The 11,847-nt window shown below is 37.7% G+C and overlaps 1 protein-coding gene across 1 annotated transcript; it reads right to left on the reverse strand.

Annotated features, from left to right (window-relative positions):
- Positions 1-4,646: 4,646 nt before the first annotated feature.
- LOC104104130 (light-inducible protein CPRF2) lies at positions 4,647-10,921 on the reverse strand. The gene is made up of 6 exons (XM_009612135.4): positions 10,372-10,921; positions 10,142-10,238; positions 7,748-7,958; positions 6,234-6,309; positions 6,032-6,157; positions 4,647-5,195 (listed from the first exon to the last, which is right to left on the reverse strand). The coding sequence occupies exons 1-6, from the start codon at positions 10,810-10,812 to the stop codon at positions 4,797-4,799; spliced, it is 1,350 nt and encodes a 449-aa protein (XP_009610430.1). The 5' UTR covers positions 10,813-10,921; the 3' UTR covers positions 4,647-4,796.
- Positions 10,922-11,847: the final 926 nt, after the last annotated feature.

Genomic DNA, 11,847 nt, shown 5'->3' on the forward strand with positions numbered 1-11,847 from the left:
CAGTGGTTACTCAGCAAAAGTCGCACCATTGACTGAGTTGTTAAAGAAGAATAAGCCATAGGTTTGGACAGAGCATTGTCAAAAGGCATTTGAAGGCCTTAAGGCTGCTGTAACAGAGGAGGCAGTCTTGGCGCTACCTGACTTTGCCAAGACATTTGAGGTGCACACAGATGCCTCAGACTTTGCCATTGGGGGTGTCCTGATGCAGGATAAGCATCCCATAGCATTTGAGAGCTATAAGTTAAATGAGACGGAGCGGCATTACACAGATCATGAGAAAGAAATGACTGTCATTGTGCATTGTCTTCGTACATGGAGACATTATTTGCTCGGGTCGAGGTTCGTGGTCAAGACTAACAATGTGGCTACTAGCTACTTTCAGACACAAAATAAGCTCACACCAAAACAGGCTAGGTGGCAGAATTTCTTTGCCGAGTTTGATTATTTGCTGAAGTACAAGCCGGGCAAAGGTAATGTTATAGCCGATGCCTTGAGCCGGAAAGCCGAGCTTGCTGCCATCACTTTAGCAAGTTGGGACATTAGTGAGGCTATAAAAGAAGGCATGCAGCATGATCCAACAACCAAACAGCTTATCGAGTTAGCCAACCAGGGCAAGACGAGACGTTTTTGGGTAGAAGACGGCATATTGCTTACCATGGGTCGGCAGGTCTACGTGCCTAAGTTTGGAGACATTAGACGTCAGATCATAAGGGTGAGTCATGACATAATGTGGTCTGGTCATCCAGGCCAATGTCGCACTAGGGCCTTGGTTGAGTCAGTCTATTATTGGCCACGCATGCGAGATGACATAGAATGTTATGTGCAGACTTGTCTTGTCTGTCAGCAGGACAAAGTTGAGAAACAACAACCTGGAGGACTTTTGGAACCGCTACCAATCGCAGAGCATCCATGGGAGAGCGTAACTATGGACTGTATCACTTATCTACCGAAATTCGATGGTTATGGTACTATTATGGTGGCCGTGGATAAATTTTCCAAATATGTAACCTTCATGCCCGCCTCATCGGGTTGCAGTTCCAAGGAAGCCGCCAAGTTATTCTTTAAGAATGTGGTGAAGTATCGGAGCTTACCGAGGCATATTATCAGTGATCAAGACCCCCGTTTTACTGGAAACTTTTGGAGAGAGTTATTCGACATACTTGGTATGGAACTGCACTTTTCCACTAGTTTTCACCCACATACAGATGGACAAACGGAACGGGTCAATGCCTTACGAGAATGCTACTTGAGGCATTATGTAAGCGCGCATCAGAAAGATTGGGCAAGGCTCCTAGACATCACCCAATTCTCTTATAACTTGCAGTGGAGTGAGTCCACGGGGAGGACACCATTTGAGCTAGCCATAGGCCAACAACAACAAGCTCCACATTCATTACCAGCCACGTTCGAGGGAAAGAGTTTGGGGGCTTATCATATGGCCAAAAGATGGGAGGAGCAACTTGACACTGCTAAGTCCTACTTGGATAGGGCAACTAGGAAGATGAAGAAGTTTGCGGACCGTAAGCAGCGTCCCACGGACTATAGAGTTGGGGACATGGTCATGGTGAAGTTTAACCCAAGACAGTTCAAGGGACTACGGGGCATACATCAGAATCTAATTCGCAAGTATGAGGGGCCATTTAAGATCGTCACCAAGGAAGGCAAGATCTCATACAAGCTTGACATGCTATCGTATCTTAAGATCTACCATGTCTTCCATGCCAGCATATTTAAGCTATATCATGAAGATAAGGATGATCCGAGTAGGGGCCAATCAAGTCGAGCGCCTATGACTATCACCTCCTCGCATGATAGGGAGATTGAGGCTATTATTGATTACCAGGCTAGGCGAAAACAAGGGCAGAAAGCCACTGTAATGTTCCTCGTCCATTGGAAGGGGCAATCTCCGGAGGAGGCCACATGGGAATGATATGAAGAATTATGGCAATTCAAATATAAGATCCGAGAGTTTATGCAGCAACATTGCGTCGCGGTCGTCACAACATTAGGTGGGGGAGAGTGTGATGACCCGCCATGTTATTATTCCACATTGGTACCATTTGGCATATATTAATACCATATGGAAGCTTATATAGGAGGAAAGCTAGTATTTGTGAGAAAATTCTAGAGAAGTATGGACATTTTCTTTGGAAGATCCTAGATGCCTATGGATTTGCTAGGAAAGTCCTTGGAATCTTCTAGGCTTATAGAGAATTCTAGAGAAAGCCCTTATATTATAAATATTAAGGACTTGTATAACAATTAATATTTACACTCTAACCCCTAGGAGACTAGTATATAAAAGGGGCCATCCATTTGTAAATGACCAAGCAAACAATTCAAGTTCTCTCTAATACAAAGCTTCATTTAACAATTCTCTTGTGTTCTTTCTACCATTCTAAGGGTGACTTGGCATAGCAAGAACATGAGCAAGTTGTGCAAGATCATAAGCGAGTATTCAAGTGCCGAACGTGTACTTAGTTAACAACTAAGGACGTGACATTAGGCTACCACAAAAATATTACCTAAACTTGTAAGTTGCAGCATCTCTATATGAGCTTAGAAGAGCCTAAAATATTTACTTGGGCATTCTATAACTATCCATATCCCCATACTAGAGGACTTTAATTAGGTATCTAATCGTTAAGAATCGTACTTCAATTTATTTATTTTGAAATTTTTACCTACCTATACTATGTATGAAACTTATTTACCATCCCCAATTAAGTTTTAACTTAATTACATAGTCATATACAATTTTCCAATTATATACAAATTAGTTTTAAATAAGTATCCCTTGATTGTAGCATTTTAATTTAGTAAATCCCAAAAAATTCTCACAATTCCTTACTTACCCAGACAAACCCCAATCTTTCTAAAAGATTTTCCTCCTTCTCTCTTTGAAATCAACCCTCTTTCTACACCGATTCTATAAGTTTTTTTCTTCTAAAGCTCATAATTTTCTCTAACAATGGCGAAGAAAGGGATTAAATTTTTATCGATTTGAATTTTGCCATGGCTGGAGTTTGGAGCTTTTCCGGGCTTCCCCTTTTCTTGTTGGTGTTTCGATGGCAGGCTAGCAGTAGATGTATATTAATTATTTGGTTGGATTGTTCGAATTGAAATTGTCAATTAATAAATTTTGAAGGTATTTGACTCTCCATCATTGACAGCCATTAAAAAAATTTGAAGCTTTGAATTTGAATTAGGATTTTCAAAAAATATTGTTTGTTTAGATTGGGTATTATTGCAAATGATTGGAAATATTCTATGGAGTTTATATCTTGATTTTGAGGGTATTTGGTGAAGATTAGATCTGATTTGGCTGGATTTTCATATTGAAATTCAAAGAAGAAGCGGAAGAACACATCACATACAAAATATATACAAATTATATACAAAATACATACAAAAGACATATTGTATAAAATTTATATGAAAATTGTATTTAAGTTGCATGATGTTGTAGTTGTATTTAATGATATATGAAAATTGTAAAAAAGTTATATACTGTATAATTAGTTGTATAAAATTTATTTTTAGCATGTATGTTGTTGTATATATATCAAATTTTGTACTAAATTTGTATAAAATTTGTATGTTGTTGTACCATATATTATTCTTTTCTTAAAATAGGTAATTATGGCAAAGAGAGAAGAATTGCGCTAATTATGGCTTAAAATAGGTAACACACAACAGGAAGAAGTCTTATTTAGATGGAAGGACAATTTTTAAACTTTGTTTCCTTTAGTTACGCCCTTTTCCAATCAAAGAATCCTCTAATTTAAGGCACTAATAATGAATTGTATATAAATTGTAAGAAAAACTTGCTTAGGGCGGGTAATATACAAAACTTGGATAATTTTAGTAAATAAGTTTCATATACTATTATATAGGAAGGAAAAAATCCTTTTTTTCTAATACATACTACTATTTTGCACCAATATTGTTTATCTGTAATTCTTTACATTGTCGTGATGAGATTTTAATGGTACGATAAAATCTAATCAGGGGATAAAACAAATGACAATACGAACTACTAGTTAACCAAAGCTATATTTGTATAGGAATTCTTAATATGATCACTAGCATGCAATGTAAAGTGTAATACCTTAGTATCAAAATACAAGAATTTGGAATGTCCACTTACCTTTATGTATCTTTTGAACCCGGCTTCTATTTTTGAGCTCAAACAATACCTTCTTTTTTTGGCGGAGTGGATTAGGTTTCTACCGTTGGATTTTTTTTATTATTTTTTTTCATTTTTTTCCAACTACCGTTGGATTTACTTCAGTATAACTTGAGTAACTCATTCTACGACCATTTCTTTTACTTGTAGTGACCGTCTTTTACATCATAGAAAAAGAAAAGTAGGGTATATGCATTAGCCTGCATTTATTCATGATCGAGTATATATGTTCATTTTGTATCGACTTCAACTTCTCTAAATATAACTTGTTCTTAGCGTCTCGTATCCAGATCTCTTGATAATATCTAGTTAAAAGTTGAGTTTTAAAGTTATTTCAGTTTGATTTTTTAACTCTTTTTGATGTGTTTGATGAAGTTAATTTAGGTTTCCATTAACATAGCCGGAAAAGCGACAGAGATGGAGGAAAGACGATGGCTTGGAAAATTCGGAAGCAGCATAGAAAAGAGATGTCAATGCATTAGTCTCATCCAAGAAGGCATTGTCATACAAAGAATGGGCAATTCCTGCCACGGTTGGAATTGGAACAGTATGATTTTATCAACATGCTGTGCAAAATCTTCGGTGCAGCTGGTGGCTTTAACCGTGTTTATTGCTCTCCCCGGCCTTGAGTTCCACAGGAACTCACTTCACCACGGATGCGCTTCTGCAGATGCTCCAAGCTAGCAACCCGCTGCATTGAAGTTGTTCTACCCATCTTGTTCCCCCCAACTGCTGCCGTTGCAGGATTCTGCTCTACATTTTCTATTGGAGGAACATCTACCATACCATTTTGGATTCTAGGATCATGGGTTGGCATAAGATTATTTGGCGGCTGTTGGTAGTAGTGATGTTTCGGATCATCTTGCACAGGTACAGCAGCGTCTGCCGATGTGTCTGAAGGACTACCAGAGTAGGATGGCATTACCATTGAGGAAATCTCTGACATAGCTTGGAATAACGGATTTAACCCAGTAACTCTTTTAACAGTTTCTTCAGCCATCTTTACCTGCACAACAAACAGCACATGAAGGAACTTTTTTTACTTGCTTCGCAGCTAATGATTTTTAACAATACGAGGCAAGGGTAAAAAAAGGAAACAGCAATATTATTCAACTCCTCCCCTGTTAAGATCTACAAAATTATCAATCTACTACATAATGCTCTTTATTAAGAAGGAAAAGAGGATAAAAGAATTTTTTTACATCATGATAATCCTGTTCTTTTGGATCCGAAACTTGTCTAAATCAGCAGCAAAGGTAACCTCAAGTAGGTGGATAGAAGCACAAGACAAGCTTGTCGCAGGTTAGTCCCACCAAAAAAATATGTATGTTTGTCTTTGTTGGCGAAGCCTGATGATAGGCTTTGGAAGCATGAAATGAAAAATAAAAAAGAGATAGCCAAAGCAACATGAAGTTGCCAGCTTGTTGATTCCAAACTGGATGAGCAATGGAAGTTGGACCAAGGAAAAATTCTCATATAACCTTGGTGTCCACGCCAGCTTGCATGGAATTCGACTAATTCCAGGGGGTACCTGCTACCTCCCATCAGCACAAGCACCGGATAACTTTGTTCCCCAAGGCTTGAACAGATGGGAAGAAATCACCTAGTGTTTTAGCCTTCATTGGGATTTAAACCTGAGACTCCATGGTTCTCAACCCACTTCATTGACCAATAAGCCACACCCTCGGGTGCAAACTCTTTTTCCTTTCTTTTGGTTACAGGAATAAGTCATTTCACTAGGCTCAATTAAGACAACCGATGCACAAAGCCGGTGTCTTCTCGCACTTCCAAACAAATTACTGAACCTACTGTCTTAACCACAACTCTTAAGAGTAGCGTTACCTTCGCTCTTAATGTCTCAACATCTGCTTTCAAGACTCGATTATCAACCGCTGCTTCATTGTATTTCTGGCTTATGTCAGTCAGACGTTTCAGTAGAGAGGAGTTTTCTACTCTGAGTTGAGAAACCTACCAAAAATAAGGTTTCATAAGACAGCAGTCTTGCACCAATATTAACTTACACAGGATTTAAAGAAAAACATACCTGTGTCTCGAGTTCTGTCAGATGGGCCTGCTTTCTTCTCCTTGAACGTCTGGCTGATTCTCTATTTGAAAGCATTCTGATAAACATAGGGGCGAGATTATTAGGATTTTTACCAGGTAAACTTCACTATCAGAGATAACAATAATAAGCTTTACATTCTGAATGCCGACCGATTACATTACCACCGGGATATGATTCAAGTAGGAAAGAGTTTCTAAACAGAAAAAGTTGGAGCATCTTATGCCGGTGACTCATTGCACCTCCAACCATATTATTCTCCAAGGATTGAATATTCATTCTGCTTGTAATGGACAAGCAGCCTTTACATAATGACACCTTCCATTTGAAGTGCAATCTCTTTACTTCTGAGGCAAAGAGAGACCTGATTCAATAAAGGCAACCGCAATTGGTAGCATGACATTACCCAATGTGAGTCAGGAAATAGCAGTCCTCTTTGCCAGCCGAAGAATTGCCAAATTGTCTTCAGAAGCTTTTAGACTTTTCGGCTAGGCCTTAAAGTTAAAGCATCTTGTATGGCCCTTTTATTAAAAGCCTCGTACTTGAATTCCACACTTATACTTACATGAGGGTGCATGGCAATCTTTAGCGGAGAGGAGGGATTTGATATGCAAGTATGCAACAATGAAGGATTCAATTATAACACACCAGGCGCGAACCCAGAGCTTTGTGCAAGCGAATTCAGCCAAAGACTAAGATGAACTTCTTCAGCAGTCAACAAAAAAGGACTTTATTGAACATGACAGCTGAATTTTTCCCATTGCTCTATTTGGTTCATATGCAACATATAAACAAGTCATTTTGGTCTCATGTTTTTTATATTTTAAAGAGTTAGGCAAAACGTATGTTTTTTTTCTTCATTTTGAGCGTTGGTCATACCTGCTTGCCTTTAAGAGGGAGTGAGAGAGAGGAGAAAGAATGAAAATGATAGGGATTCTTTTAATTGGCCGAGTTGCTTGGTTCTTCAAAAAATGAAAAAATGTGCGTCTGTATACACACGTGTGTGTGTGCGTGTATCTACGTACATAATATGCTCAACAAAAAACATACATAATACATACATACACAAGTAGCAGTATATTCTTTGGGAAAAGAGGATTTCAATTGAATCCATTTAGTCACACACAGCTATGCCTCAGTAGCACTAGAACAAAACTTCTAACCTTCACAAAGTATCAATAGCCATGCAAATGTTTTGAACGAATGTATGAATCAAAATTGGGAATGTATATCAAGGGCATTTACTTTTCACACAAAACACTGGCTGCCATCATTTATATCAGATGTAAGAATGAAGTTGAAACCAACAGCATCTAGTTCATCAGAAAGACAGAAACTCATAAAACAACCAGTATGATATGTTTATAGGTTTATCCCCAACTAGTATGAGGTGTTTATCCCCAAGATATTAATAGTTCTTTTGACCAATCTATATTTCACAGATTTGACAGCAATTCAAGTAGAGCTACTTATACAAAAACTGTAAACTATAATACCTCCTTACACGTTTTGCATCAGCTGGATCCATGCCTTGAGTTGTTTCTGCTTCTCCTTCAGCTTCATCATCATCAGATTGCTCTCTAGATGAACCACTGGTTGTTGACCTCACCTGCACCACAGGTTTCTTTTGCACCGGGGGCAAGGAGGGAATTCCAACTGGTCCACCAGCATCCTTATCTTGAATTTTTGCCACTTCCTGACCAGATCCTGCAGAAAAAAAGGAATTAACGACTCAATACATGAAACTAATTTCCATGATACATAGCACAGTAACCTGCACCAAGTCTTTGCCTGTCATTAAATGGATGTCTACATACATTTATCCTTCCGTTGCATATTACACGCTTCTTTGCTGATGCAGATGTTACATTGTCAAGTAAATAACTGAACAATACAATTATATCATATTAAGCAAATGGAGAAACATACATGGAAAATTACTAGAATGATGATTGCAGATGAAAACAAACTAATCAAAAGCCAACAATTTGCAGTTGATTTGTCTCATTGGCACAGGTGGACTAAGTTCCTACTGCACAAGGAGATCCTATGTGAGGCATGATTGGAGCTTAAAAGACAAATTAATTCACCAAATGCGCCCTAAGTGCACAAGGCTCTCATTAGAGGTAAGAGTGGACCCATTCAGTTACTTTTTGTGACTTCATTAATGAGAAAGGTTAAAGGTTGAGTTCGAAAGAGTAAAATTGGCTCCTTCTATGTTACATAGCGGATTAAATAACTAGGGCAATAAGTTAACTCATTGATTACTCATGAATGGGATTGGTGTGATAAGAAAACAACAATCAGCTACTTCAATGTTGCGCAATGTTGCGCCTCGTTCCATATTGGGTAAAACGCCTCGCCCCGCGCCCCCACCTTTTAAAAATGCATGTACATAGTACCATGACATCTACTTGAAATAGAAAATTAATATTTCAAAATCCTGAAAAGCTTCTTTATATGGAGTGTTGTAAAAGCCTAAAAGATGGAGATCAAGGTAATGTTTTAACTATCATGAGGCAAGGTATCAGCTCCAAAGCCAGGATTGTAAGCCTCCTGAATTTTGTATTTATTTGTACTTTTAAAAATTAAAGTTAGCTAAGTAAATGAAAAATGAAAATTACAGCAAATACATTAAAATAGTATAAATTTGAAAGAGCAGATTGATCCAGATATATAGACATCATAACATGGTAATATACTAAATCAATAAGTTCTAGATTACAGGATAAAACATATAATGCAAGTAATATTCCTATTAAATACTTAAAAAGATAATGTTCCGGGGAGTATGGGTGGACAGTCTAAGGTGTAAGTGTGCATGGTCCAAATATTTCACCTATTAGGGTGTTAGTTCTGTAAACTTTTGCTCCCCTGATCAACCTGAGGCCTCTTGAGCCCGGTTCACACTTAATTGAGTCCCAAATTAACCTTTTAAAACATTATTTTCTTAAGGTATTAAGTTGTTCAAGAGCATAATCTGTGTTCAATTTTTTATTTTTAAATACGCTAAAGTCGACGAAACAAATATGCTAAAGTCTAAATGGTAACATATGCAACGAATTCAGGCTTGATACTAGCTTTGTATCCAAGAGCTAGATTTCATTGTGTAGAGTTCGTGAACCAACTTTGATTACTAACATCCACTTTTGGATTAGATTCATATTAATACCAAGCCCGAACTTTATCTCTAAGGGTTGTTAATTGAGCTCAAATAGCAAGATGTTCAACTTGGCTTGATTTATTTGCACTTGGCAGCCTACCTACGACTACGGGTACAATGTTTTGAAATAATTCCTTACTTAAAATAACTTCTAATGATTTTTCTTATTTGTTGAAACTTATATGAATTTGCTAAGTATTAAATAGACAATTATTTTAGAGATGTAGGGAGCCGCAAGATAAGGTACAACCTACAAGTACAACCATAACGTAGTGCGACCAAGGGTCCACCTGCTTTGGCTAAAATGTTCAAATTCCTTTAAAGTTTGTTCCTATTCATGTAAAAAGAATGTTAACTTTACAGAAAGTAATGGCAAAGTGAGACAGGCATTGGAATCAATGGAAATCCAAACAAATTTTGCCTCATCCAGGAATCACTCAGGTTTATTGAGATGTTCACATAACCATACAACTGCCATCAATCATCAGCATCCCAAACCAATATCTAAAAAAAGAAGGAAGCACAGATCTTCATAAATTTCCGAGTAAAAAACACGACAAAACCTCATAGAAAAGATCTTGTATAACTTTTCGATAGCAACATAAATCTACAGCCAGCACAGAGTAACACAAAAACCAAAATCAAAGTACATCATACATAATCAGTGGCAAGACAGATGACATCAGCATGTTACATGCAGATCACATTATACGTAAATAACACTTGCCTAAAGTGGAGACGTGAGATCCTGATTGAGCTGCACTAGTCTCTGATCCTTTGTCATGAGCTGTAGAGCCTGAATCCTGAGGGTTTAAACTCTTGCCCTATGAATATAAATTGCAGTTATAATTTCATTAGTGAATCAATTACTCTACGATTTAGCTGAAATAAAAATCAGATTATTTGAAAGGCGAAATTTTTCAAAGCTAATTCGTAAATAAGTAAAAATAAAATTACGCGAGTCAAAGCAACGGCGGCGCAAGCCAAATGGAGTTGGCTTTTGAGGAATGCTTGATACTCTTCGGAATCAACGGCAATATTCGGCGGAGGTGCGAGGCCAAACGACGACGCCGGCTTCGAATTCAACGCCGTACTGGGATTTAAATTAGGAATAGAAAGATTCTCATCCTTGATCTCCACGACGTCGTTTTGGTGCGAAGATGACGAGGAAGACGCCGTCATTGTAGGTGGCTGAGGGGGAGATGAAGTGGAGGTACCGGCGGCGGTGGCTTCTTGGAGGAAGCGCTGGAAAGCCCATTCGGAAGAGCTTCGATTCATCATCTTTGAGTAGGAGACGGCGGCGGCAGCGGTTGGGGAATCAACGCCTAAGTCCGCCGTCGGCGGCGTCGACCAGAAGTGGTCGCCAATGTCATCGTCCACTGAAAACACCCTATCCATATTTCTCTCTCTCTTTCTTTGTCTCTCTCTCTCTCTCTGGAAAAACAGCTGAGACTTTTTTTATTATTATGGGAAGAAAAGGAGAAAGAAGAGACAGGATTGAGTTTTGATTATATACATCTGTCTGTATGGATTATTATGGTGGGAAAATACGATTCTCATGAGATTCCTTATTTACCCTTTTCTTTTCCTTTTTTATCTTCTTCTACCTTTCCTAGGATTAAAACGACTTGATTATTTTCTTATTACAAGGAGTTACTTACCATTTTTATTAGGTTATTAATATTAAATCGATATATTTATAATTATTTTAAAATAAATTGATTATATAAATATTTTTTAGACCATTAGTCTATTTTTAAAATATTTTTTAGAGAGAATCACGAACGATGAGTTGATTGGAATCCACCTTTCCTTCACCAGATATTTGGATTTAGAGCTTTGTGAATAAAAAACTTCTTATTACGAAATGATTTGCCCCTAAAGTGTCTATCCAACATAAGTCTGGATGAATCGGACATGTAAACTTTAGATACTCAAATGCTTAAAAAAAAGAGTTGGACAAAAATACATGCAATTATCAATTTCATGATAAACAAATCAAGAGGCAGACCTATGTTATACCGAGAAGGGTCACCGGCACCCGTAAAGTTCGAAAATTTTTTTATGTATATATTATTGGGATTTTAAGCTTGTGTAACTTAAAGAGAGTGAATGAGAAATTGAGAGAAAATAAAATATTTGAGTTTCCCTCCTTAGCAAAGGAACATTGTCCCATATTGAAGGAAGAAAAGACTTTTGATGGGTATATATATAATTGCTCTTCTTCTAACTCTTAAAGAGTTAAGAAGAAGGCAAGTCTCGCGCCGTCGTCATCGTCGCTCGGCTTCGGCATCGGCATAACCCGCGACCCGATCCGTTTTTCTTTTCCGGATTATTTTAAATATGCTTTCTATTTTTTCCGCAATATTTCTTCCCACCTGTTCCAACAGCTATGGCTGTTTCTGAAAGGTTGCAGACCTTTTCAGAAACAGT

This window comes from Nicotiana tomentosiformis, chromosome 1 (genome assembly GCF_000390325.3).
Source record: "Nicotiana tomentosiformis chromosome 1, ASM39032v3, whole genome shotgun sequence".
Lineage (NCBI taxonomy): Eukaryota > Viridiplantae > Streptophyta > Magnoliopsida > Solanales > Solanaceae > Nicotiana > Nicotiana tomentosiformis.

Coding starts and splice junctions, on each gene's coding strand:
- LOC104104130 (XM_009612135.4), bottom strand. CDS start 10,812: ATGGATAGGGTGTTTTCAGTGGACGATGACATTGGCGACCACTTCTGG. Junction 10,239..10,371: donor CCGCCGTTGCTTTGACTCGC/GTAATTTTATTT, acceptor TTATATTCATAG/GGCAAGAGTTTAAACCCTCA. Junction 7,959..10,141: donor ATCTCACGTCTCCACTTTAG/GCAAGTGTTATT, acceptor TTTTTTCTGCAG/GATCTGGTCAGGAAGTGGCA.